The sequence below is a fragment of the Dermacentor andersoni genome, chromosome 1, assembly GCF_023375885.2.
Source record: "Dermacentor andersoni chromosome 1, qqDerAnde1_hic_scaffold, whole genome shotgun sequence".
Lineage (NCBI taxonomy): Eukaryota > Metazoa > Arthropoda > Arachnida > Ixodida > Ixodidae > Dermacentor > Dermacentor andersoni.
Genome location: NC_092814.1, coordinates 181,209,967 through 181,236,218, shown reverse-complemented (window position 1 = coordinate 181,236,218; position 26,252 = coordinate 181,209,967). Strand labels below are relative to the sequence as shown.

General features: G+C 48.1%; 1 protein-coding gene across 2 annotated transcripts; it reads right to left on the bottom strand.

Moving 5' to 3' along the window:
• Positions 1 to 1,358: 1,358 nt before the first annotated feature.
• On the bottom strand, positions 1,359 to 25,925 carry LOC126547254 (uncharacterized). 2 transcript variants are annotated; one of them, XM_050195208.3, is made up of 10 exons: positions 25,817 to 25,925; positions 20,951 to 21,141; positions 19,173 to 19,228; positions 18,436 to 18,587; positions 17,430 to 17,660; positions 14,796 to 15,020; positions 11,774 to 12,119; positions 3,040 to 3,073; positions 2,279 to 2,403; positions 1,359 to 1,502 (listed from the first exon to the last, which is right to left on the bottom strand). In XM_050195208.3, exons 2-10 carry the CDS (start codon positions 21,098 to 21,100, stop codon positions 1,442 to 1,444), a joined length of 1,380 nt encoding a protein of 459 aa, XP_050051165.1. In that variant the 5' UTR covers positions 21,101 to 21,141; positions 25,817 to 25,925; the 3' UTR covers positions 1,359 to 1,441. The 2 variants fall into 2 exon arrangements, with proteins under 2 accessions (XP_050051165.1, XP_050051166.1); XM_050195209.3 differs by having other exon boundaries at positions 18,436 to 18,557.
• Between the last annotated feature and the right edge of the window lie 327 nt (positions 25,926 to 26,252).

Genomic DNA, 26,252 nt, shown 5'->3' with positions numbered 1-26,252 from the left:
GCAGCTTTGCCTTTCTGGATGCATACGGCGATTTCCTATAAATTGAGCAGCGAACTGTAAATACATTTTTTGCTGTTTTCATGCTGCAAGAGGCCTCACAGCGCCTCCTGTGTTTTTTTTTTTTTTTTGGTCTCACTGCAGCTAAGACGAGGGCCGTTACACATGTTTGTAGGGCCTCTAGTTATCTGTCCGTCTTTCTCCTCCTTATCTACCAACGTGACGGGCACTTGCCTTTTGCTTTGGCACTCCATGAAAGCGCCATTGTTAACATGCCCATCAGCCTTGTCCACTTCCCAGGGGTTGCATTAATGCGTCGAACCAAGCGAGCAGGACATCTGTGACCCGCCGCATTTGCTTAGTGCCTATGGTGTTTGGCTCCTAAGCACGAGGTCGCGGCATCGAATCCAGGCCACGGCGGCCGCATTTTGGATGGGGGACCAAATGCGAAAAACAGCCGTGAACTTAGACTTTAAAGAACCCCAGATGGTCCAAATTTCCGGAGTCCCCCACTACGGCGCGCCTCATAATCAGATGCCAAACGCCATAATTAAGGACATCTGTGTCAGAGTCAAACACGCGGCCTTGCTGTGCTCAGTAGCTGCCGCCCGTATGTTTCTGGCATGCTATTCCTGGCCAGTAGCAGTTGTCAGCGATTTTTGCCGTGATCTGGGCACTGGGCGCCATGGTTACAAGCACGCACAGAATCCATCCCAGAGCGAGGTTGCAAACATCCGCACCCCGTACTGGCATTGGATGCCGGATGGAGTCCCGGCTGTTAGGCTCTAAAGTCTGGGCTGGCAGGCACCAGCCATAGCTGGAGAGTTCCCAGTCTTCTACACACAGCCACGATGCCGCTGCAACTGTCGTTAAGAGCAGCTCACATCAGCGATTTCCACACAACTATGTCATACTGTAAACACTTGTGTAGCTATTAAGAATTCTCAAGCACTCCTCGGGACTTGGTACAGTCGAACCCGGATACAACGAACACCTTCGTTGCACAATATGTGTTCGCTATATTGAGTTAGTTCACGGCGCTTACTGCTATAAATCGACATTAAGAGTTAGGAACCAGATAACCGCACTCTAAATCTTGGAAGTTCGTCTTGCTGTTGACGTGGTCGTAAATGAAGCTCCGAACCCTTGAGGGCCATGGCCAGTTGCAGGTTCGATAGTTTATTGATAAATAACTGGAGGCTTCCATTTCCGGAAGTTATCGCAACTCTCCAGCAATTGCTTCATCAGAGACGCTCTACGATCGGCATCTGCGCCATCGTCAGCAGCAGCACCGATCGCTGTATCGGCAGCCCAAAACTGAGTTGAAAACCTTCCCACGAGTATTGACAGTAAAAGCAAACTTGGGGGCGCAGAAGACAAGTCGTCGTTTATTTTAGGAATAGAAGCTAAAACACACAAAAGAAGGTCGTCGGTGTGGAAGAGGTCAAAGACCAGCGGCGGAGATAGCGAAGCGTCCCTGCTTGCCCACCTTGGGAATCAGAATCCTGAGGGAAGACAAAGCACACGTTAAAACAGTGACCAAGGCCGACCAGTTGAGTATGTGCACAGAATGAAAGCATTTCTCTTTCTCTCTCCCCCCCCCTCGCCCACCCCCAAAAGCGCGTAGGGATCTTCAGGGAATGCTTCATGTCGGATACGGATCCTCTTGCGCGGCGTTGAACCAAAAAGCCACACGAACTGCATGTGCAAAGCGCAGCTACTCTACCGCTTGCTTTGAGCGCATTAACATTGTCTATAACTTGGGCCAACACCTGAGCTTGCTTGTGCGATATCATTATTTGGACGATTGCGAGGGAGTTGGAAATAGACTTGCTCGTTATAGAATGTCAGCATTTAATGTTAAAATTCTGCAAGTCCGAACCGCGCACTAGTCCCACTGAACGCTACGTTCGTGTAGTTGTGACTTGTGCGCGTGTGGAACAATAAGAGAGCTATAGGCTCACACCGGATGTTGTGTCCACGTAGTTGTGTCACTGCTGGTTCAGTGTCTGTCCGACCTTTTGTTATCTAAGTTCCGCATATCTGACACGCAATGCAGCATCAGTATGCGCTAAATACGGTATCACGTTCGAGCGTATTACAGCACCAAGTTCATTCTCCTGGATCATGCATCATGGGATTCTCGTCATCGATAGGTACCATATGCTTGCATACAAAACACAAACTGCGCTCGTTTTGCTCATGTGCATCGCCCTCGTGTGCAAATAAAAGTCCGTCTTGTTAATAAGGGCAGCCTTTTAACAAAAACTAGCGCACTCACAGGCCTTTGCGAATCGCACGGTCCTCTCGCCTCTTCCAGATGTCCATGCGCCTGCGGATCGGCAGGTGGTCGAAGTCCAGCGAGGTATCTTCGTCCTCAGACTCAGCCTCGGTTTCCGTCTGCGACTGTGCAGCAGAGTAACAGCAAAAGAAGACGGTATACAGAAGACTCATGGAAAACTCAAAGGCTGCCTCTTTCTACAGAATAAGGCCAGCACTTCACTATCTGTATACGTTGTTAGCCGGGCTATACGGAATATTGCCACGCAAATAGGATACAGAAAGCAAAGTATGCGTGCGTGACAAACACTATATATGAAGTAAGTGAAATACCAATTAACCGCGGAACGTCGTTTGTTGAATGAAAAAAAAAAAGAAACAAAAGAGATTTCGCCAACAGCAAGAGTGACAGGGCCGATCAAAGTGTCCCGAATATGTGTGCCTGCACGTCTATACTGGCTGAAGTCATTTGCTTTGTCACCGCTAAACAATTTGGATGCCCTGCGACGCTGAGTGACCTTCGTTTCCATGTAGTATCTGAGTATCTGCGTATAGTCTGGTACCGCATAGGTCAGCCAGCGCGACATAGCGCCTTATTTTAGGAGAGTTGCGACCACAGCAAGTGAGTGGCGGGGGTTCACCAGGCTTTAGACATGCTTACACAACCAACATTTATATGCATTTCCCGTCGACTGCCGCTGTGTAACAACTCTAGAACCAAATAACCTTTTATGAGAAAGACACACGGTGACAAAAAATTACCTGCAATTTCGGAGCCAATTGTGCAGCGTTGAGCCTGTAAGGAAAAATAATAGATCTGAGTATATGCCTCAAGCAGCATTGCGCATAAGGTTCGCTAACACCTGTCGCTTGTAAACGTTGTGGAAACTAAATACGAGCAAGTGCACGGCAGAATGACGCGTGAATCTAGCATGTGCTCCACAGATGTCAGTATCGGATCGTATATTACAGCGAAAGCTGTATATGACTAACCTTCCGTGGTTTTTTCGGCGTCCGTCAACAGAATAAAAAAAAATAATGTGGGCCGATCAGGGTGATAGTGCAGAAAGGGTCCAAGCTCAATGGCACATATCCCTGTGGGCTCGGTAACCTGTAACGCGTCCTTAACTATCCTTGTCACACAGCTCGCTCCGTTGCCGCTCATCATTCCAGCGTAGAATTCACTTTTCTGTCGTCGTAATTGGGAGGCCGTGTCTACGGGGGTATGAGCTATTGATTAAGAGGGTGTGAGCCATTCAACAGCTGCGTTATTGATAGGGCGGAAACGTATAGTTCGTACACCCGAAGAACAACATGCGTACGAGAAGCGCCGGAGGGAACAGCAACGAGAATGTCAACGGCGCCGGAGCGAAACGACCACCGACGAAGAACGTTCTCGCGATGCCGAATGAAAACGACAATCGCGAGCCCGGCCACTTCCGAACGAGCAACCACGCCAGACTCGCAACGCAATGCGGCGGCAGAGGTACCGGATGGACCGAGTGAACGACTTCATAGGTGTGGATGTCAGGTTCCGACGAGACATTGCGGATAAACATTTCAAATTTAGTTGCAAAGTGTGCGACCGTCTGTGGTTCAAGAACGACCTGACGGGGATCGGAAATGTACGAGATGTGACTAATCGGGACCGTGCGCTACAGGTCCCGTATGTTCCCAGACGTTCCCGGCGACGTGGCCGACTTCAAGGTGTGCGTGACGTGTAAGGAATCTCTGCTGCATGTATGCTTTTCGTCTGATTGTTTTGACTGTCGTCAGCTTTCGCTGCCATTCCATCTTCACAGAGTGGAATGGTTGTCATTTTTTGACGTGTGGCGTTGTTGGCAACGTTTAACGCTAGAACGTTATCTAGCGAGGCGAGTCTAGCAGTGCTATTGGAGGAATTAGAGGGCAGTAAATGGGATATAATAGGGCTCAGTGAAGTTAGGAGGGCCAAAAGAAGCATATACAGTGCTAAAAAGCGGGCACGTCCTGTGCTACCGGGGCTTAGCAGAGAGACGAGAACTAGGAGTCGGATTCCTGATTAATAAGAACATAGCTCGTAACATACAGGAATTCTATAGCATTAACGAGAGGGTGGCATGTCTTGTTGTGAAACTTAATAAGAGGTACAAAATGAAGGTTGTACAGGTCTACGCCCCTACATCTAGTCATGATGACCAGGAAGTCGAAAGCTTCTATGAAGACGTGGAATCGGCGATGGGTAAAGTCAAAACAAAATACAGTATTCTGATGGGCAATTTCAATGCCAGGGTAGGCAAGAAGCAGGCCGGAGACAAGTCAGTGGGGGAATATGGCATAGGCTCTAGGAATAGCAGAGGAGAGTTATTAGTAGAGTTTGCAGAACAGAATAATATGCGGATAATGAATACCTTTTTCCGCAAGCGGGTTAGCCGAAAGTGGACGTGGAGGAGCCCAAATGGTGAGACTAGAAATGAAATCGACTTCATACTCTGCGCGAACCCTGGCATCATACAAGATGTAGACGTGCTCGGCAAGGTGCGCTGCAGTGACCATAGGATGGTAAGAACTCGAATTAGCCTTGACTTGAGGAGGGAACGGAAGAAACTGGTACATAAGAAGACAATCAATGAGTTAGCGGTAAGAGGGAAACTAGAGGAATTCCGGATCAAGCTACAGAACAGGTATTCGGCTTTAACCCAGGAAGATGACCATAGTGTTGAAGCAATGAACGACAATCTTATGGGCATCATTAAGGAGTGCGCAATAGAAGTCGGTGGTAATGCCGTTAAACAGGAAACCAGTAAGCTATCGCAGGAGACGAAAGATCTGATCAAGAAACGCCAATGTATGAAAGCCTCTAACCCTACAGCTAGAATAGAACTGGCAGAACTTTCTAGCGTAAGACAGCGGACATAAGGAACTATAACATAGATAGAATTGAACAGGCTCTCAGGAACGGAGGAAGCCTAAAAGCAGTGAAGAAGAAACTAGGAATAGGCAAGAATCAGATGTGTGCGTTAAGAGACAAAGCCGGCAATATCGTTACTAATATGGATGAGATAGTTCAAGTGGTTGAAGAGTTTTATAGAGATTTATACAGTACCAGTAACACCCACGACGATAAGGTGAGAGAATAGGCTAGAGGAACTTGAAATCCCACAAGTAACACCGGAAGAGGTAAAGAACGCCTTGGGAGCTATGCAAAGGGGGAAGGCAGCTGGGGAGGATCAGGTAACAGCAGATTTGTTGAAGGATGGTGGGAACACTGTCCTAGAAAGATTGGCCGCCCTATATACACAATGCCTCATGACCTCGAACGTACCGGAATCTTGGAAGAACGCTAACATAATCCTAATCCATAAGAAAGGGGACGCCAAAGACTTGAAAAATTATAGACCGATCAGCTTACTGTCCGTTGCCTACAAAGTATTTACTAAGGTAATCGCAAATAGAATCAGGAATACCTTTGACTTCTGTCAACCAAAGGACCAGGCAGGATTCCGTAAAGGCTGCTCAACAATAGACCATATTCACACTATCAATCAGGTGATAGAGAAATGTGCGGAATATAACCAACCCTTATATATAGCCTTCATTGATTACGAAAAAGCATTTGATTCAGTCGACACCTCAGCAGTCATGAAGGCACTACGGAATCAGGGTGTAGATGAGCCATATGTAAAGATACTGGAAGATATCTATAGCGGTTCCACAGCCACCGTAATCCTCCACAAAGAAAGCAACAAAATCCCAATAAAGAAAGGCGTCAGACAGGGAGATACGATATCTCCAATGCTATTCACAGCATGTTTACAGGAGGTATTCAGAGACCTGGAGTGGGAAGAATTGGGGATAAAAGTTGATGGAGAATACCTTAGCAACTTGCGATTCGCTGATGATATTGCCTTGCTTAGTAACTCAGGAGACCAATTGCAATGCATGCTCACTGACCTGGAGAGGCAAAGCAGAAGAGTGGGTCTGAAAATTAATCTACAGAAAACTAAAGTAATGTTTAACAGTCTCCGAAGAGAACAGCAGTTTACGATAGGTAGCGAGGCACTAGAAGTGGTAAGGGAATACATCTACTTAGGGCAGGCAGTGACCACGGATCCGGATCATGAGACTGAAATAACCAGAAGAATAAGAATGGGCTGGGGTGCGTTTGGCAGGCATTCTCAAATCATGAACAGCAGGTTGCCACTATCCCTCAAGAGGAAAGTGTATAACAGCTGTGTCTTACCAGTACTCACCTACGGGGCAGAAACCTGGATGCTTACGAAAAGGGTTCTGCTGAAATTGAGGACGACGCAACGAGCTATGGAAAGAAGAATGATAGGTGTAACGTTAAGGGATAAGAAAAGAGCAGATTGGGTGAGGGAACAAACGCGGGTAAATGAAATCTTAGTTGAAATCAAGAAAAAGAAATGGGCATGGGCCGGACATGTAATGAGGAGGGAAGATAACCAATGGTCATTAAGGGTTACGGACTGGATTCCAAGGGAAGGGAAGCGTAGTAGGGGGCGGCAGAAAGTTAGGTGGGCGGATGACATTAAGACGTTTGCAGGGACAACATGGCCACAATTAGTACATGACCGGGGTAGTTGGAGAAGTATGGGAGAGGCTTTTGCCCTGCTGTGGGCGTAACTAGGCTGATGATGATGATGATGATGTTGTTGGCTGGAGAAAAGTGAGCCGAGGCTTACGTGAAGCGGAAGCGCCAGAATGGCAAAAAAGCGCTAGAATGAAAGACCGATATATGATTCTAGATATGTCAGTGTTGCGACTGAACGATGGACAGCAAGCAGACGAAAGTGCCGTCTGTCGGCCCCTCGTTCTGGACGGTAGCGCGTATCCACAATGGCTCGATATTAGCAAAGGGGTGGCATACGTACATGAGAAGCCACGAAATGTTTGCGGACACGCCAGCAATTACAAGAAAGTAGTATCGACAATAACGCCATGAACAGACAAGATATTAGGTGACGACTGCATTAGTACAACCTCTGTGCGCTTACCTGAAAAAGAATTAAGCATTTTTAGGTAGGTCATGATAGATGTGATATTTTGTCTTTTCATGCTCTGTGATTAGTGATGCTGTTGTTGCGCATCCTCTGCTGGCCTTGCTGGGACTGCGCAGTTTCTAATAAAGCTCAGTTAACAGTCCAGTCGTTGTGGTGTGAACCTCTCTTCTTGTCTTTTGTAACTGGCTTTTTCCTTCAACTATGTACCAACTAGCCCGGATTTCAACCCTTCACTCTAAGAAAAGTTTACACCCTTTGAGTCGGTATCTTGCCACACAACAGTAAACGTCATCTGTCTTGTCCGTATTTCCTTTCTTTAACGCTGCAAGCCCGGCACTTCCCACACAACAGTAAACGTCATCTGTCTTGTCCGCATTTCCTTTCTTTAACGCTGCAAGCCCGGCACTTCCCACACTCTTACACTCTAAAAAGAGTTGCACCCTTTGGAGTGTACATTTGCCACACAATAATCGTCATCTGTCTTGTCCGCATTTCCTTTCCTTAACGCGGCGAGCCCGGTACTTTCCAGTAACGAACGGCATGCGCGTTATCAGCATGACATAGCATTCCCGACAGGAAAGTAACGAGCGCAGCGTTTTCAAGAAAGGAAATGCGGGCAAGGCAGATGATTATTGTGTGGCAAATATACATTCCAAAGGGTGTAAACTTTTCTTAGAGTGTACACTTTAAGAAAAGTTTACACCCTTTGGCGTGCCCCTTCTGCCACACAACGATAATCGTCATCTGCCTTGATGCGTTTCCTTTCTTTAACGCTGCGAGCCCGGTACTTTCCAGTAACGAACGGCACGCCCGTTATCAGCATAGAACAGTTTACACCCTTTGGATTGCCCCTTCTGATAACGCCCGTGCTGTTCGTTACTGGAAAGTTCCGGGCTCGCAGCGTTAAAGGAAACGCATCAAGGCAGATAACGATTATTGTTGTGTGGCAGAAGGGGCAAGCCAAAGGGTGTAACTTTGCCTAAGAGTGTAGGTAATGTTACACCCTTTGGAATGTATGTCTGCCACACAACGATAATCGTCATGTGCTTTGCTTGTGTTTCCTTTCTTGAAAACGCCGCGCCCGCTACTTTGCGGTCGGGAATGCTATGCCATGCTGATAACGCGCATGCCGTTCGTTACTGGGAAGTACCGGGCCCGCCGCGTTAAAGAAAGGAAATGCGGACAAGACAGATGACGATTATCGTTGTGTGGCAAAAGGGTGTAATTTTGCTTAAGAGTGCAATAACGAATGACATGCGCGTTATCCAGCATGACATACTCTCTCAAAAAAAGTTTACACCCTTAGGGTCGTATCTTGCCACACAACGATAAGGGTGTATATTTGCCACAAAGTGAACTCGGGCACTCTGATCAAACTGAGGCACTCTCCAGGGGGCAGACCTGTCGCCTACGCTTTTTAATGTTGCGATGATGCGACTTCCTCAGCGACGACATAGTGTCGTTTCCCACTTGCACCATACGACCTGTGCCGACATCACCCTCGGGACCACGACAGGGTCAACAATATGGGTTCAATATGTAACCGCCAATTTACGGACTCCAGTGTGTCCCTGAAAAATCAGAGCTCGTGCTGCTTCGACGCAAACACGCCAGCATGACGGAGAGAAATCCCCCGAACACCAACTTCACATTAGCGGGTCAACACGTCCCTAAGGGAGATCACCTCTGTATTCTTGGATTACAACTACAAAGCGACGGAAGAGGTCCTTCTGCACTCCAAAGGCTACATAACTCCACCTTACAAGTCATGCTGATGGTCGAATGGATCACCTCCAAAAGACAACGCCTTCAGTAAACACGAATATGGGCAGCGCGTCGACCGACGCGCGCCTCGCCTTATCGCGCATGTCGCGCGATGTGCACGCTGCTCGTAGCGGCGGCATTATCGCTAGCTATTGAGCGCGTCTCGCAAACCTTCGGGTCTACCGCTGGGCGGTCTGGAGCACGCGTCTGCTTAGATGCCAGAAGCGCGTTCCAGACCAGCCGTGCTGCAGAGCCTGACGCACTTTACCGGGATGCACTTTCAGTAGTTGGCGATTGCGGCGCCGCCGCTACTGACCACGCCACTCAAAAAAATTAATCATAATAAAAAGTCAACGAAGTGTCGACGCAATGTCCATGTACACGATGATTCAAGTGAATCGAATATTAAACGTTGATTATGTCTTTCTAATATCTTTTTGTCTCTTTTTCATGTTCGTTATTCACTCATAAAGTATGGTACTCGTGCCGTATTTCACGCGCAATTACACCTGCCTTGACTTTAGCGTCGACACTTGGTCGACCCCCTTTTTTTTTCGACCAAAAGATCAGGTGGGCCGATCTCGGAGATCCCGTCTATGGTGCAATGTGGTTATTTTCGACTATACCGACGCTAGTTACGCCCATACATTAATTTTACCTACTCGGCGACAAACTATCCCTCCACGTGGGTACCGCCGAAGCCGCCTTACAGACACCATTGCCTCACGCAAGCTCTGCTTATTCGAAGCGAATTGGCTTAATATACCAAAAGTGTGGCGTACGGTGACTTTGCCTCAGCATATCTATATCTACGGCGGTGCACCCTTTACTGGGGTATGGTGCAATGTGATTTTTTTTTTTACTATATTGGTGCTACTTACTACCATACCATTAGTTTTACCTACTCTGCGACGAATTTGAGCTTCTTGGTCTCGTTGAGACCTACATTTCTATATTTTTTGCAATTCGTTACGACGCTCTGGAGGCGCAAAGGGGCCCTTTTTTTTTTTTTTCTGGAAGTGATTACAAGGTACCCAGGTCCCAGATACGACAAAACCGTGTGAAGTCACCTAAAAAGGCTGTCTTCAAAAATGTTCTAGTATACTCGTGGCGGAAACTGCAAACGAACACCTACATTCACCTAAGCCTCTATCATGCCATACAACCCATCCTTTGCTCACACTAGGGTCCGCCCTGTGCCTCTCTCTACGGTACCATTTGGGCCTGGCCTCAACAATCCCCATCTTCCCCGAATCCCAAACCCGAGCCCCGAACAGTGGGAGTCTATTCTGTCCAACTCAAACCCGCCGGACCAGCAGCAGCTGGTGCGGCAGGCGGGGCGTGTGACGGCAGCCGCAGGGCTCCTGGTCTGAGAGGTCCCCTCACTGGCGCGACACGGAGGCAAGGAGTATCAAAAGCTGTCGTCACTCGCGTCTCTTCATTTTTGTTAATAAATGTTTTATCCTCCACCTCCTGGGAAACCAAAGCGAATGCGATTATAAAAGACCGAGCCCATATAAAAGACCTAAAGGTGACAAGTTCACTGCTAGAGCTGGACACTACAGGTTCAGCAATGCATTTTTATAGATTTAGTCCACAAATGTGTTGTTCTGGTATCGCAAAGATCTGGCATGTCTTTCACAGATTCTTTGTGATTTGCCAGAAGCGTCGGAACTTGCATGCCGTAATATAATGTTAGTCGTTGACGAATACGCAATTCTGAGGACTTGTGGCATTTAAATCTGACAACCTTCAGGTTGCAGACACATCGAGGAGCCATGCATATGTGGCGCTGTAGTGCGCTGCAGCTCGCCCAATATAGTTCGGTCGGCAGTGTGCAAAACTAAAAGCCTCTGCACTTGCAGGCACACTGTGACATTTATTTAAGGAAAAACGGCTTTTGCGCAAACGAGCTAAGCGCTCACTGAGTGCAGCTCGTAACTGAAAACGACTTGGCCTCTAGTTGCTTCCAAACGTCTTCCACCTGATCATGCCACTGGTTGCATCTAGCTATCTTCCAAATACATATACTATTTTTCTTTTCTAGGTTATACATAATTTAAAAAAATATGCTTATCGCTGATAGCATTATATTAGTCCTCAAGCTCGATTACTGGAAGAGGCAGACGTTACTTGGACGAGCAATCGAAATGCAGAATCGACTAATTAACAAAATTTCACTAATTAACTTTCTGACCAATTACTGTACGACGTACAATGTAATTTAGGAATTGTAGCCGGCGAGTTCGCATGGTGATCCACTTGAAACGAATCCGCTTAGAGATATTAATTCCCGAAGTTTGCGACTAAGAACATCGACGGTCCGGTTACTTTTGTGCTTCAGTGCACAACACGGCAGTTCTTTTGAAAAATAAAAAAAAAGTAAGTGGTACTACAGCGTATTCTTACCGCAAATTTAATGGCGCACATCTCAAACGGCTGCATCCTTGGAAATCGTTCGAACTGGATATGTCTTGCCACCTCACCGGCTACAATTCCTCAATTGCAACATATGCCGTAAAGTAATAAGTTAAAAAACGTAGTGAAATTTTGTTAGTTGGTGAATTATATAATTCGATTTATTGTGCAAGTAATGTCCGCCTATTCGAGCAAACGAGTTCCAAACTTAGAATTGTGCCACCTGCAGCGGACAATTTTTTTTTAAATTCTGTATACATATAGTCTAAAAATACACCTGGTACATGGCAAACAGTGCGATGCAAACTCACGACTTCTTGGTGAACAGCTCCCCAAAGTCTTCCTTCTTGTACTTGTCTGGCTGCTTCTGGGCGCCCTCGATGCTCATGAGGTCCTCGGCCAGCGTGTAGGTGTCGTGGCCGCCTTCGGACAACACTGCGGGGCCACGCAGCTGCCCAATCTTCTCGAGGAACTGGTTGGCCACGGAGCCCTTGGCCGCCATGACGGGTGGAGCCGCTTCAGCGCCCACCGCACGCGAGTTCGGGGCCTCGGCCAACGCGGTTGCCGCCTTGCGGCGCGCCCCCTGCTGGCTTCGCTGGGACAACGGAGGTGGCACTGGCCGGTTCTCGGCTGGCGGAGGCGCGAGCTTCTCGGGGCCTGCGATCCACACGGTTGCAGAACAGGCCAGGTCGCGAAATGTGCTCGAATCAGTCGTTTTTGTTGCGGAAAGGTACTTGGGCACTCTTCCAGGGAAAACGCGGGGAAGGCGGGATATGGCAATTCAAGACGATGAGCAAAACGAGAACAAGGTGAAAGCGGGAGACTTGCTTTCACCTTGTTCTCGTTTTGGACACTCTTCGTGTGACAGTCGCCTCTCGCCTTTTAAAGGGCAACACTAAATCAGTTTATAGAGAAGTAGGTTATTCCTTACAAATTCTATTTTTCAATAATTTGGCGGAACGAGACTGACTACTGTTGGAGGCCAAACTTCCTTTTTACCGCAGAAGTGGTTTTTTTCTCGAGGCCTTCGCAGACTTCCGTTTGCCCGAAATTACGTCATCGCCCGACATTTCTCAACACAGGACAGCATATCGAGCCGGCGTCATCTGCGCTACCGCCGCAGATGCGTCGGTCATGGCTCCTGCTTAGGGAATTACTCGAAGAAACAAACGCTGTACCTAAATATCCTCGCCGCAACAAATATACGCCGTCAAGCGCATTATTCATTTATTAAACCCAACTGATCTCTTTCTCCTGCTCTAAACCGACTATACAGCTTTGTCGGACTCTTTTAGACGCACGTGTTGTCGCGCGAGACCTTCACGACGTCCGCAGACAAACGCTGTGGTCGGTGATGGCGCTCGATTGCGTTTCTCCGCCGCCTCGGCGGACGCTTCCAGGTCAGTTTTCTGGCCGAAATCCGCTGCACGTCTCTTGTCAAGATGCACCGAAATGTGTTCCATGTGCAGTACGCAATTCAATGCCATTATAACTGCAAACCTATTTGTGGCTGCTTTCGCTGTTTCTATGGCACTCTGCGGCCGCTGCTTGTACGAGATTCGCGTCGAAACCTCGGCACCATCCTTACAAAAATAGAGAATGAGCTTCAATAGATTTTCGAAAGAGCGTTTATTGAAGGATGTATAAAACGCAATAACGATTCTTTAGAACGATGGCAATTTTTTTAGAGTAGTACGTTAGAGGGACGTTATCTCAACATGTTATCGTATTTAGGTCGTTTTGGCGAAGGAGAGGTTATCGAAACGTGCCGTGGTTTGAGCCTATTTTAAAATTCTCACTCCAGCGTTTTGACAGCGAGCTTCCGCGGTCACCGAGTGAGATGCGTTCAAGTTTGCTCGTGCGCGCGTGACACCACGTTTGTTAGTTTAGTTAGCATGTCTATGTTTACCAGTTTAACAGCCTATCGATAAAGCTAATTTGCTATCACAATCGATACTTCGCCTTTCGGGCGAAACTGCGACTTTTTTACGACTTAACAAATCTCTTTCTTGCCACGGTAAGAGTGGACGTTTTGCTATTGCAAAAGCGTAATTAAGTAATACACCTTTATACATATTCAGTAACCATTTAAGTCCAACAACTACGTTACACTACATGCGAGGCACAGATGAGAATAAAGGTAAACGGCCCAAAAGAGGGCGCCAACGCTGTGTCTGAGTCGTCAACACGCGGACGAACATTGAGGTTTGACGGGCTTCCGGTTCCCCGCGAGACGCTCCAGAAGCCACAGAAAAAAATCTAACGTGCCTCCACACTGTGCTATATATTATGCAGAACGTATATGAAAGGTTTTCAGCAAAAAAGTAGCAGTTTCGGTCGAAAGACGAAGCAAATTATCAGACAACTACACGAAGTAAGGCTCGTCGATTTATCGGCCCCATAATTGCAGTAAACATTCCCTTACTAATTAAATTAATGAGCAATGTGTCACGCGCGCACAGGTAAACATGAAGAGATCTCACTCGCTGACCATGAACACTCGATGCCACAACGCTGGCGCGATGAAAAGCGCAGGCAGAGGGGGGCGAACGCTTCGCGCTGCCTCTCACTTCAATGAATTTGCGATACTTGAAATTACGCGACCTGCAACAGCAGCTGCGCGAAAAGACAGCGCACATGAAGCTACCAGCCACAGACGGACTAGACGAAGATACGCGCGCTCACCCGTCTCCTTCTCCACCTTAGCGCTCGCTGATCACGTGACTTCCGACATTGGGTGCAAATCAAGCCACCATCATTCTCGGCTCACCCTCGCGCGCTTCTCCTCGCACCCACAGCACATATAGCCTAAGGCGCAGATCTTATCGCACTTGCACGGCATCGGCCAAAATTGGCTTGGAGTGCTCCTATAATTTCGATCGCAATAAAAGATACTTGTTTGCGCCGACATGTGGTACACATGTGTTACCGAAACCCCACACAATGTTTTCGCGATTGCACGAGGACTGCATATACTGTTTTTGACGTTTTGAGAGACTTTTAGAGCTTGATCAATTTTTCTTTGTTTTTGTAAATCGTGTAAATATGCAGCTGCAGCTTGCTCTAGAGCTATCAGCCTGCGTCGTTACACGAAGCCCACAAGAATTACCGTGATACAGAGTATCGGAATCAGTATCGTGTATCATCGTGAATCGTGAATCAGTATCGCCCTTACTATTATACTGTGTCCGTACTTCCAAGTTTGCAAGGCCGGCACGTGTTCCCCTTTGGGAATAGAGACTCAGTTTCATAACCACTGGCTGATTAGATGGGACGGATATAGCATTCTGTTGATATTTCATCTGTTGCGTTCACTTGGCGAAATGGACTTACTCGGAAAAGGAGACAGCTGCACTTGCGCCGAAATCTGCGGCCTGTTGCGCGTTTGGTACGGAGACTTGGGCCGCGCGGGCAGGTCTTCGATAATAACGTCGGCCGTGCTCGTTGCCTTGTCTTCCTTCAGCGAGATGTCGCTCATCTCGGGGCGAAGGACCGCGGATTCGGCCAACGACTGCTCGGAAATCCGGAAGTGTGGCTCCGATGAGTCAGGAAGCATATCTGCAGAGAGTTCGGTTGAAAGGCTGTCATGGCCGTGACAGCAAGTATACGGATCGCTCCAGTTTCTGGCAAGCAACGGCATATGGATACCGGAGGATATTTTCAGTGCTTGTTCCGCAGTTATCATTATAATCATAATCATCATCAATGATATGGACACCCCAGGCGAATTTCCGCGCCGTTGTAGCCACCGCCGTCGCCGTGATGTCGCAGCCGCGCGCCGCAAGTTGTATGCGCAAGGGTGAGCCGAGAAGGATGGTGGCTTGTGGCGGCGGCGTCTTCTCGCGCGCGCAAGGAGGGGACCGGCGAGATGTGCGCACGCGTAGAGGATGGAAGGGCAGCGCGCGATTCTACTTCAGCCAACGCTGCGCATGGCTCGGCTGAGCACGGTCGTACGCGTCCTATCTTGAGGGTAATCTGCGGAGGGTTCGAAGGCTAGCAGACCTGAGAACGCTGATGGCTTTGCGTGCGCAATTTTCTCACGCCTGGCTCACGTTGAAGCGAGAGGCAGCATGAAGGGGAATTCGCTCGCCGCTGCTGCTGCTCTCCATCGCGCCAGCGTTCTGACAGCCCGCGGCTATCGAGTTATGCGAGTTACGAGATATGCGCTCATGTTCGCATGTGCGCGCACCACACCGTATATACTCGTTAATTTGGTAAGTAAGCTAATGTTTACAGCAATTTGTACAGCTGATAAAACAACTAAACTTACCGCGTATAGCTGTCTAATAATTTGCTATCGCAATCAATGCTTCGCCTTTCGGGTGAGACTGCGACATTTTATACTTACATCGTACAGGGCCAGCAGGAATTTCTGGAACAAGCGAGAAATTCCCCGCGATAGTTATCCTCCTGCGCACTTTCGGATAAAGTTAACCTTCTCCCGACTCGTCCTGTCACTTCGAGGCGCAACCAGCACTGCCCAAGGGGCGCTCGTAAAAACAACCCTCGGCGCCGTGAGTGAGAAAGCGCCGTCGCCCAAGCAGGGCCGCAGGGAGCACGTCGTTTTTACGCTTACGAGTTTAGCGAGTTAGGTGTGTCTTTATTTTTAATTTCTCACAGTGTAAATATTGAAAACAGCGATGAGACTATGATCCTCGAGGACGAAAGTGAAAAACGCCATAAAAGTGTCTTGCACAGAGAACTGGGAGCCACCAGCACCTGGAAGCGTATACCACCGACAGTGTTGCGGTACGGTTTCAAAAGGATCAACTCGCTGCCAAGAGTTCTTTGATACAAAACTCGAGAAGGGCGAGGATTGCAACCATTGAATTGTTTTCCACGTTGTGAAAACGATACTGGACAACGGCGGGTCAGAGTTCCAGCGAAATGCAATTCACGAGCGAAGAAGCTATATAAACGCCATCAGAATTCAAGTAAGCGATCGCTTGTTCCATTTCTTAATATTCCCGACGCAAATAGAGACAATTCCTTCCCAAGCAGGGCGACGTTGATTTTTTTGGAGCCACTTATGAATCGATGGCGCGGGAATTAAAGGCGCGTTCACGTTAGCGGCACGGCAACTCCCCGCACGCCGCTTGCGGTTCGCGGAACGCCGGCCGACGGCGGTCTTGCTGGCAAACGGCGAGATCTGCCTGCCGCACAGCGACGTGGCCCTTCAGCGACAGAGGAGTGGCCACGGCTACGCTATGGCGCCGCCGGCAGCCCCACCACCACTGATCGCTATGTCAACTCCAGAATCCATTACTTGTGCTGGCAACACTGTCCAAATAAACAAATATTGGGGTGTTGCCACATGGGCTTAATTGCCTAATGGGCGAACGATGTGCGGTGACACGGCCAATCAGAAAACAGCGATATACTTTACAGTTGCGCAAACATACATTTGGCGAGGAAAGATTGCGCTAGACCTCCGTGGTTGCTTAGCGGCTGTGGTGTTGGGATGCTAAGCAAGAGGTCGCGGGTTCGAATCCCGGCCACGGCGGCCGCATTTCGATGGAGGCGAAATGCGAAATCACACGTGTACTTAGATTTAGGTGCACGTTAAAGAACCCCAGGTGGTCCAAATTTCCGGTGTCCCCCACTACGGCGTGCCTCATAATCAGATGGTGGTTTTGGCACGTAAACCCCCAGAATTTAATTTTTTAATTTTTTTTAAAGATTGCGCTTGCTACACGTCGCCGCACACAGTAGCCGAAGACGCATAAAATCCCTAATGAAATTCAGTGCAGCACACCGACTATATATAGGCCCAGACGAATGTTGACTATATACTTTTTCGAGAAAAGTTCCGAGGGAAGTTGGATGAATGCCGTCGTCAGATATAGCACGTGCTTGGGAGACGGTGGGAGGGCCTACGTTCATCGCGCGTCGGCGACTGCAGTCCACCGTAAACGCTTCGACTGGATGAAATAGGCAAGCGCACAGTCGCCCCCAACCCCCCCGTACCGTTTCCGGCCTCCGTGGACAGGTCGGGGTCCTGGAGGGGCAGCGCGTTGAGTACGAGAGGCGCCGGCTCCTCCTCCATGTGAGTGCTCAGTTCCTCGGGGTTGCGCTCCGGCGGGTGCTCCTTCTCGAGCTGCGCCTCCAGCTCGGGCTCCTCCGGGATCGTTGCCAGAGGTTTGGATGAGGGCGACTGCTGCTGTCCCAACGTGTCGTCGCCCTCCGACAAACTTAGGTCTGCGATGCCGGTGGAAGGTAAAGCTCTCAAAAGCACGCGTATATATGACACATCATCATCATCATCATCATCATCATCATCATCATCATCATCATCATTTATGTCCACTGCAGGACGAAGGACTCTGCCTGCGATACACCTGTTATCGCATGTGTATGCATGATCCATTTGTTCGGTACAAATTATACAACTGCAGAGAATGCCTCGATCAATAACTAAGCCAACACTGACGCACCTTACTCTCTGCCCTGCGACCTTACCGTAGGAAAGGGCGGTCATAGGAGAAAGTACGCGGTTACATCAGAGGGTAATTGCGGTATCTAAAGAGGCGTTGCGTCTGTAGCACTCAAATCACATATTCCGTGCATTTCACCGTCAATCACTCATGCGTATCTCAACTCGCTATAAGAACGAAATCAACCACTTCGTTGCTATTTTGTATGCGCGTGCGTGCTTGCGGAAAATGCACTCTGGTCATTTATTACCCACCTACTTTTACTTTCAAGGCGCATGCTAGCAGACCAAACTTGCCCTGTGAATTCTTTTTTTTTTCGGTTTCTACTGGCCTGCTGACTTCTCTTTTCTAACTGCGAGCGTTTCAAGTGCTGTTTAGAAGCTTATAAGACAGGAAACAAATAGCAAACGCTGGCGCTAAACAGCGCGCATTTGCATCTGCATGGCTCGCATACGGCAACGGTATGCGCCTGCCGCCCTCCATGTGCGAGGCATCTTTCACGCGAAAGAGCACAAGGCCCGTTTAATGTGTCGACCTACCCAACGGGTCAGCTGCGATGGTGTGTTTCGGGGAGAGGGATAGATCCGAGAGTCCTGGAATGAGGACGCCATCTCCTGGAGGGAAGTCCCTGTCGAGGTCGCCGTCCAGGAGACTGTCCTCGCTGGCGGGAAGCGTGTCAGAACACACACATCTATTCACTGTCAAGCACCTATTCGTGACCAGTTGAGCTCACTGTTATGTTTGAATAATAACAATAATATAGAAAAGATGAAGAATTTGGGCTTAGTTCCCTAGCAGGTGCGGCGAAAGCATCGCCATGGTCTGGAACGTAGAGAAAACGGAAAGTATATGATGCCGACTTATGTTTACGTGACAACGGAATATTCCTCTACATACCTATTTCTTAGTAGAGAGCCACTTTTCAGTTATGAGGCACTTTCTTAGTATTTAAAGGATATACATAAGCCGCAACAGAGCCTCACAGTGCAAAGGCTTCGGCGCTATATGAAAGACTTTACATTGTAAACTATCAGAGCAGCACATCACCACATCCAGTACTTGACACAACTGCTTATTATGCTTACACGCTACGTAACGCCCCTTATGTCGGGCATCTGCGTATTTTCAAGTATAACGATATCTTTCAGGCATCTAACAGACTAATTTTGGCCCCTTTACAGCTATGTTACATCTGACCATGCACAGAGCTCGAGTTCAGGCCTAGTGCCGAACCCTTTGGCTCGCTCATAATGAAATGACTGAAATGTCAGCTTACTCCAGAGACAGTCCAGACTTTTCAGATGGCACATCCGCGAAAGGACCCGAACGCTTCTGTAAATAAAATCATGGAACATGACTTATAGGAACCATATGGGCGCCCGACATTGTCAGTTGATGCAACGACTTTTTGCCGGCACAAGTGTGCGCCTTGGCGTTTTAACACAGAGTTTCAGCGGCCAATGCTAGCTTTAGCATGACCGTATCACCGTATAACCTTACGCTAAATATGTTCGTATACGGCAAAACGGAGGAAGTGCAAGGCAGAGGGGATTACTGCATAACTTTTTACAAGAGCTTGTTTTACAAGTAAACTTGAAGAGTGAAGGAAGAAACGGCGACGAAAGGACAAGCGCTTGCCCTCATTTCGACCCTGTTTTTTTCCCGCGCTTAAAATTTACTAGTTGCCGCTGGGCGAAGAAAAAGAAAGAAAGAAAGAAAGGAAGAAAGAGAGAGAGAGAAAGAAACAAACAAACAAAGAAACAAACAAAGAAAGGAAAGCTTGTCAACCAAAGTCGACGCGAAAGAAGAAAACGCCGATGTACAAGCGGGTAAAACAAAAAAAAGAACAAAGCGAATGAAAAAAACACGGCATGAAAAAACTATCCGCTCTCAAACCTTTACTGTTTAACAGCTTCATACGGAATCTGTTACTCATTCTTAATAGCACGGGATAACCATAATCGATGAGAATGTTCAGTACGATGACAATCTTATGAGGCGTCATTGTTACGGCATACCGTATCTTTGATGCTGCTGCAGTCCTTTCCAGCTTTCTTGAATGCGTAATTGTACGAGCGGAGAACTGGGCTCGTCGGTATATACCGCAGCGTTAGAGCTATAGCGCGAAACTTTTTAGAAATATAGGGTACTCATCGTCACATTTCTAAGGCTTCCTATGAGCCGTAAAAGCTGATCGTCTGTTTTAAGTCTCAGTTTTGTCGTCGTGCGCTTGCGTGGTAGCTTCATCGTAGTCATGACAAAGCGTCTAGTTTACCTTTTCTTTCGTTTTTAAGGTGAAGCCATAACGATAGCTAGAGGAAAAAATTGCAGTTGCAGACACAGACGGAGCTCAAAAATATTTTACTTTGGGTGAGCGAATACGGGTCGTTTAAGCTAACATCTTACACCCATTCTTAATGAAAAAGAAAAAGCATGACTTGGGGAAGAAAAGATCGCAGAGGAATAGCTTTATGAAGCTTTCGTGCCATGAAATGTCAGAGCGCAAGGAAGCTGTTGACAGAAGTTCCTGAAAAGACGGGAGCAAAGGTCACGCATTTGGGCCACCGGCCACTCTATGACTTCAGAGAACTTTCCTACACGCCGTAGTGCGACCGGCGAAGGTTTATGATTTTGAAAGAAAAGCCTTTCGTATAATAGCTGGGTCACAACTACACTATATGTGGTACTTTTTTACTTTTTGACTTCATTCAGTGTCAGATGTTGCTGCTACAAAATCAAGGACTAGCACGCAAAGAAAGTACTGAATCGACGTTCCCTCTATCCTCACGATTTGCCCTCATGATACGAACTATAGTCGATGTATTACAATGCGGTATTCTACCGGCAAAGATATGACATCATATAACCGGAGACCAAGCCCTCCGCAGGTCAGGCAATGTGATTTTAGTGAGCGAGGGCCCTAAACAGCTGAGCGGTATATATATGTATATATATCATCAGCCGAAAGAATCGTTATTCTCAGCTTCCTTGATTGTTCCGGCCACGAGGCCGCAACAATCAAGCGATGACGCCTCTTCAAAGGGCAGCGCGTACCGCAGCGGCCGTGTAGTTTGAGCGCGCCAACGTGACCGAGACGTCGATGTCGCACTCCAGGCTGGAATTTTGGGCAGCCACCCTTGCCGCCTCTTCAGCAATGTCGCATTCCGCCTCGTCGTGCCAGTCAGCCTCGTTCCAGGTGGCCATTTTGTCTCGATGCTCCTACGGCGGTAGGAATTGGGGAATGCCTGCATGTGATGGCACGCAGCACTTTTAATCTCCGCATCGCCGTATCGGCACGCGGCTGTCCCTAAGGCTACTCCATAACGTTGGAAGTCGAAGATGCGTCAATCGGGGGATTGTAAGTGACACCATTTAGAAATGGTGGCAAAGACAACACAACACCGACAAGTACGCTATAGCTTTATCATCATCATTATCAGCAGCAGCAGCAGCAGCAGCAGCAGCAGCAGCAGCAGCAGCAGCAGCAGCAGCAGCAGCAGCAGCAGCAGCAGCCTATTTTTATGCCCGCTGCCCCGGACGAATGCCTGTCCCTGCGATCTCCAAATACCCCTGTCTTGCTCTAGCTGATTTCAACTTTCGCCTGCACACTTCCTAATTTGGCGACCTGGAATTCTTTATGGTGCACTCAATGGACGACACATGGGCGATTTCGCATCGCGCCACAACGAAATGCTGCCGCCGAGACTAGGATTTTATCCCGCGACCTCGTGTTAAGCAGCGCAACGCCATGCATAGCCGCTAAGCCACCACAGCGGGTACGATAAGCGGTTACGCAGACAGTATATAATCTACAAGACAACTTAACTTAGGCTTCTTCTTTGGTGTTTTTAAACTGGGCTTTCATGCGCACGAAGATTTGCACAAGTTTTACGATGACGGCCAAATGCACAAGACGAAAATCAAGCGCAGCGCTGTCTTCTGGCACATGGCAGTTGCGCACGTCGTCTCCGCGCAAGCACGTGCCTGACGCTGGCTGTAAGCTGCGAAAAAGACTTCAAGAGAGGAAAAAACCCTGTCGTTGTATAAGCGTTCACGGTGCAGGAAAGCCGAGTTGGGGTAGGGGGGGGGGGGGGGGGGGAGGCATGCTTATATGCTCCTGGTACTTGAAAACGGCGTTCGTGGTACATGCTTTGCTAGATGCATAGAGGACATTGACGCGCGGTACATGCCTTACGAGATGTAGAGATTGACAGCTGCATTTATGTGTGCTGGAGATGGTTGAAACAAGAGGAGTCGGCAAATTGTGATAGCCAACTGCCAGTCTTATGGTAATTAGCTCAATTGGCGAGGCTATAGTGCTCCGAAAAGGCGATGGTTCGATCCTTGGACCAAGACGAATTCTTCAACTGCGAAACTATACTGGATGTTTTTTAAAGCGCAGCTCTTAGGCGCCCCTTCCTGCGTTGAGACAAGGTGTGAGACCGGGCTAGTTGGTATTCCATGATGCTGTAACCAGCGTTGAGAGTCGGCGTCGGTGCAACCGAGCGAACGAGCACAACGAAGGATGAAAGAGCGAACGCGGAGTGCAGCTCTTTCAGCGATGAGAGCGCGAGGAGGAAAGCGGAGGAGGGTGCAGCGGAAGCATGAGGAGGAAAGTGGAGGAGGAGAGTGGAGGAGAGTATGGCGAAAGGGTGAGGAGGAAAGCGGAATGCCGCACGAGAAGTGCTTCACGGCGGCGACCACGCATGCGGCGAGCGCGTCCTCAGATTCCATACATGGAAAAGCGCTGGCGTGGGCTTCGGACTCACCGTGCATGCGCTACTTCGCCTGCACCGCTGCCGCTAGAGAATGCGCTCCGCGCGAACCGCGCGTTCCCGCTTTCTTCCCGAACAATGAGTGACGCAACCGGTGGAAATGCTTCGTCTGCCGGTGCTGCTAAACGAGCTGCCCGAGCAGAGGCTCAGCGCCGCAGCCGAGCGGACCTGTCGTTCAGAATTAAATTCTTTGCCACAATATATCGCCACTACAAAACACCTAAACAGCTGCGCTCAAAATTGGCATTAGGGGGTATCCTAATTGTCGGTGAATTTTTCTCTTTCTTTTCCTGCACCACGTTTTTAAAAACTGACTGTGGCAGATAGAACAATTCTAACCGTTAATCTAATTTACTCTAAATGATCTAAATTTATCTAAATGAGGGGGACATTACTTCATCGAGAAATGAAAATACTTCATGGAATAATTAACATAATTACGCCACCACGACAATGATGGGTAGTACATGGATTTGTCTGATCTTCGTGCTTGGGACTTCAGACGTTCTTGCGGCTTCGCTTATCACACTTTATCTGGGCCTAAATTTCAAATCAATTTATATTCTTTCTTTAATGAAGAGGGTAATATGACTCTGCAAATATTCTTTCTTTAATGAAGAGGGCAATATGACTCTGCAAGCTCGCATAATCGCTGCTAACTGCAGTGATTCCGCTTGTCCATGCGTCGGTGGCGTAATGGTTTCGATATCGGGCTTCTGTGCTAGAGGTCCTTTGTTCAAATCCTACCGGCAGATAATTTAATAATGTTCATTTTATTATTTATATCGCAGTAATTTCTTAAGAATGATCACTTTGCAAAGGTACGAAGCCATTTAAAGCCAGAAGGACAAGGTTTAGGCAAATCCATGTAAGGCCCATCATTCCGATGCTGGTTGAACTGCCCTGCTTGCAGCTACCGTGGACACTAGTGCCGCAGTTAAAAATTAACTTATGGGGTTTCACGTGCCAAAACCACTTTCTCATTGTGAGGCACGCCGTAGTGGAGGGCTCCGGAAATTTCGACCACCTGGTGTTCTTTAACGCGCACCTAAATCTAAGCACACGGGTGTTTTCACATTTCGCCTCCATCAAAATGCGACCGCCGTGGCCGGGATTCGATCCCGCGACCTCGTGCTCAGCAGCCCAAAACCATAGCCACTGAGCAACCACGGCGGGTCGCCACAGTTCCCTCTGGTAATTGTATTAAACTCTATGCGTTAAAGGTCCCCTAGTGGTCAAAATTTATCTGAGGTCCCCCACTATGGCATGCCTCAATCAAATCGAGGTTTTGGCACGTAAAATCCCACAATTCAATTCACGATTAACCAAATCACTAATTAAGTGTTTAACTAATTACGATATGACCCACATTGCAAATTACAAATTCTAGCGGTTGTGACAGCAAGGCATACCCACTTCAAAATAATTGTGTGGATGACACCATTTACGAGATATGCGCCATCAAACTTGTGGTAAAAATGCACTCTCGTTCCACTTTTTTTTAAAAAACGACGTTTTATGCATTGAAGCGCAAAAGTAACCGGAACGCCAATGCATTTCTACGCAAAGTTCTGGAATTAATGTCTCGAAACTTGTGTCATCCTGAGAATTCTTTTAAAGTGAATCTGTCTTGCGAACTCCCCGACAAGAATTTGTAAATCGCAATGTGTGCCACAAGGTAATTAGTCGAAAACATAATTAGCGATTTTTAAATTAGTCGATTATGTATTTAATTTTTTTTGTACAAGTAACCTCGGCCTCTTCGAGTAGACGAGCTCATGGACTAGAATGATGCCATCTGCCACAGGCAATTTCAAAAAAATTTTGGAAGTGTTCGCTGAAACACCCGGTATAACTCACCGGCGTTAAACGATTAAAGCAACACGGAGCACCTTTCGCACGTTCGCGTTTGGAGTTAACAGCGAAAAGTTCACGTGAATTCGGATTATAGTGACACCTAGCTAACACGCCAGCATGTACACATTCATGAGCGGAAGTTCTAAAACCATCGATGGCGCGAAAAAGAAACATTTGCAGCCTGTGCATGCCGGCGAAAAACAAGTTACAGTCTACGTGGGCGTGTTTTAATTAATTATGGGGTTTTATGTGCCAAAACCACCTTCTGATTATGAGGCACGCCGTAGTGGGGGACTCCGGAATTTTGGACTCTCCGGAATTTTGGATCACCTGGGGTTCTTTAACGTGCACCCAAACCTAAGTACACGGGTGTTTTCGCATTTCGACCCATCGAAATGCGGCCGCCGTGGCCGGGATGCGTGGGCGTGTTCGACCATTACAATGTACTGAAGCAATTACACACTGCGCAGCTCTACACGGTAGAAGAAATTAATTTTTTTGCTGATGCCTTTGCAACCAAACTTTTGCTCGCGGCTGTATATTGCTCCTGAAGCAAAATGTTTTGGCCGGTTATGCTTCAAAGTCCACCACTGCGAAAGAGGTTATTCGGTGAAACCACCTCACTTTTGCTTGAAAGCGTGAGACCGACCGGGCAGCTAGCTCTTCGCGGGACGGTGCTAACTAGTGTAACTGAATGAGAACTAAACTGCCACTATTTGGACATTTCTGAAGGTTTCTCTTCGCTTATAGCATGACAGTTAAAAACAAAGGAAAGGGTGGTCGTCCGAGCGAGGTCTTAATAAACGGGATAGTAAACTGAGCTCGTCCGCAGATTCATGCTCAAAGGGAGTAAGCAGAGTGGTTAGGTATATTAATGGTTTGTAAGACGTGCAAAGTTTCAGAAACATTCTGCTTACAAAGACAGTATCGGCCTTTAGGTAACTCGCTCCAATATAGAGCAACAGACAGACAAGGGTGAAGCCCTTGCCAAAAGCCAACGTTTCGACGAGAGGACACGACTTCCGAGACGTGTACTCTTGTCGAAACACCGGCACCTCACCTCGAGCCACATTATTTAACCTCCTTCCCCTGCCGCTTCGATTGGCCAAGTTTCAGACAAGCCGCACGTAGCGTTCCATTCGAAGGTAAGGTCGGTAACGCGAAAAATTCGATCGCCTACCAGCAGGAGCGCTGGGCGCCTACCGTCGTTGGGCCACGTTCGACTCGAGTCAAGCCGCGACCGGCCAAGCCGCAAGCGTAGGCGACGGCAAATCGGCGGGGCGCTTACCAATTAGGGCCTGCGGACGACCTCGCCGAGCGACTGTCTCCTGCGGAAACCCCACGCGACTGTGCGCCTCGAACGACGGCACGCGAGCCGCACGAGCCCCGCATCACACTTCTTCTGCCTCGGCGTTTGCCCGGTCGACCAGTGGCTGACAAAAAAGAAGAAGGAAAGGTGAATGAGTGAAGCCTGTTGCACGGGGTAACTGAAAAACCAGCTAGAGAATTCAAATGTTCGAAAAGCATTCAGATATACGTTGACGATTATCTTATTTTTTCTATAGCGACTACTCCAGCCTGGTTCACCCGTGACGTTTCACAGCTACTTAATCTTTTCATTAAGTGCATGTCTCCGCTGCTGATAACTCATGAAATGCCAGAAAGAAAAGGTTTAAGATTCCTTCATATACGACTGTGTTTTGCAAGCGACCATGTATGCTGAG

Bases quoted from the DNA above. Each gene is read 5' to 3' on its own strand.
- LOC126547254 (XM_050195208.3), bottom strand. From the start codon at position 21,100: ATGGCCACCTGGAACGAGGCTGACTGGCACGACGAGGCGGAATGCGAC. The intron at 18,588-19,172 runs GTAAGCTGACAT...GACAGTGAATAG, and splicing joins AAGTCTGGACTGTCTCTGGA to ATGTGTGTGTTCTGACACGC. The intron at 1,503-2,278 runs GTGAGTGCGCTA...GTCTTCCCTCAG, and splicing joins CGTGCGATTCGCAAAGGCCT to GATTCTGATTCCCAAGGTGG.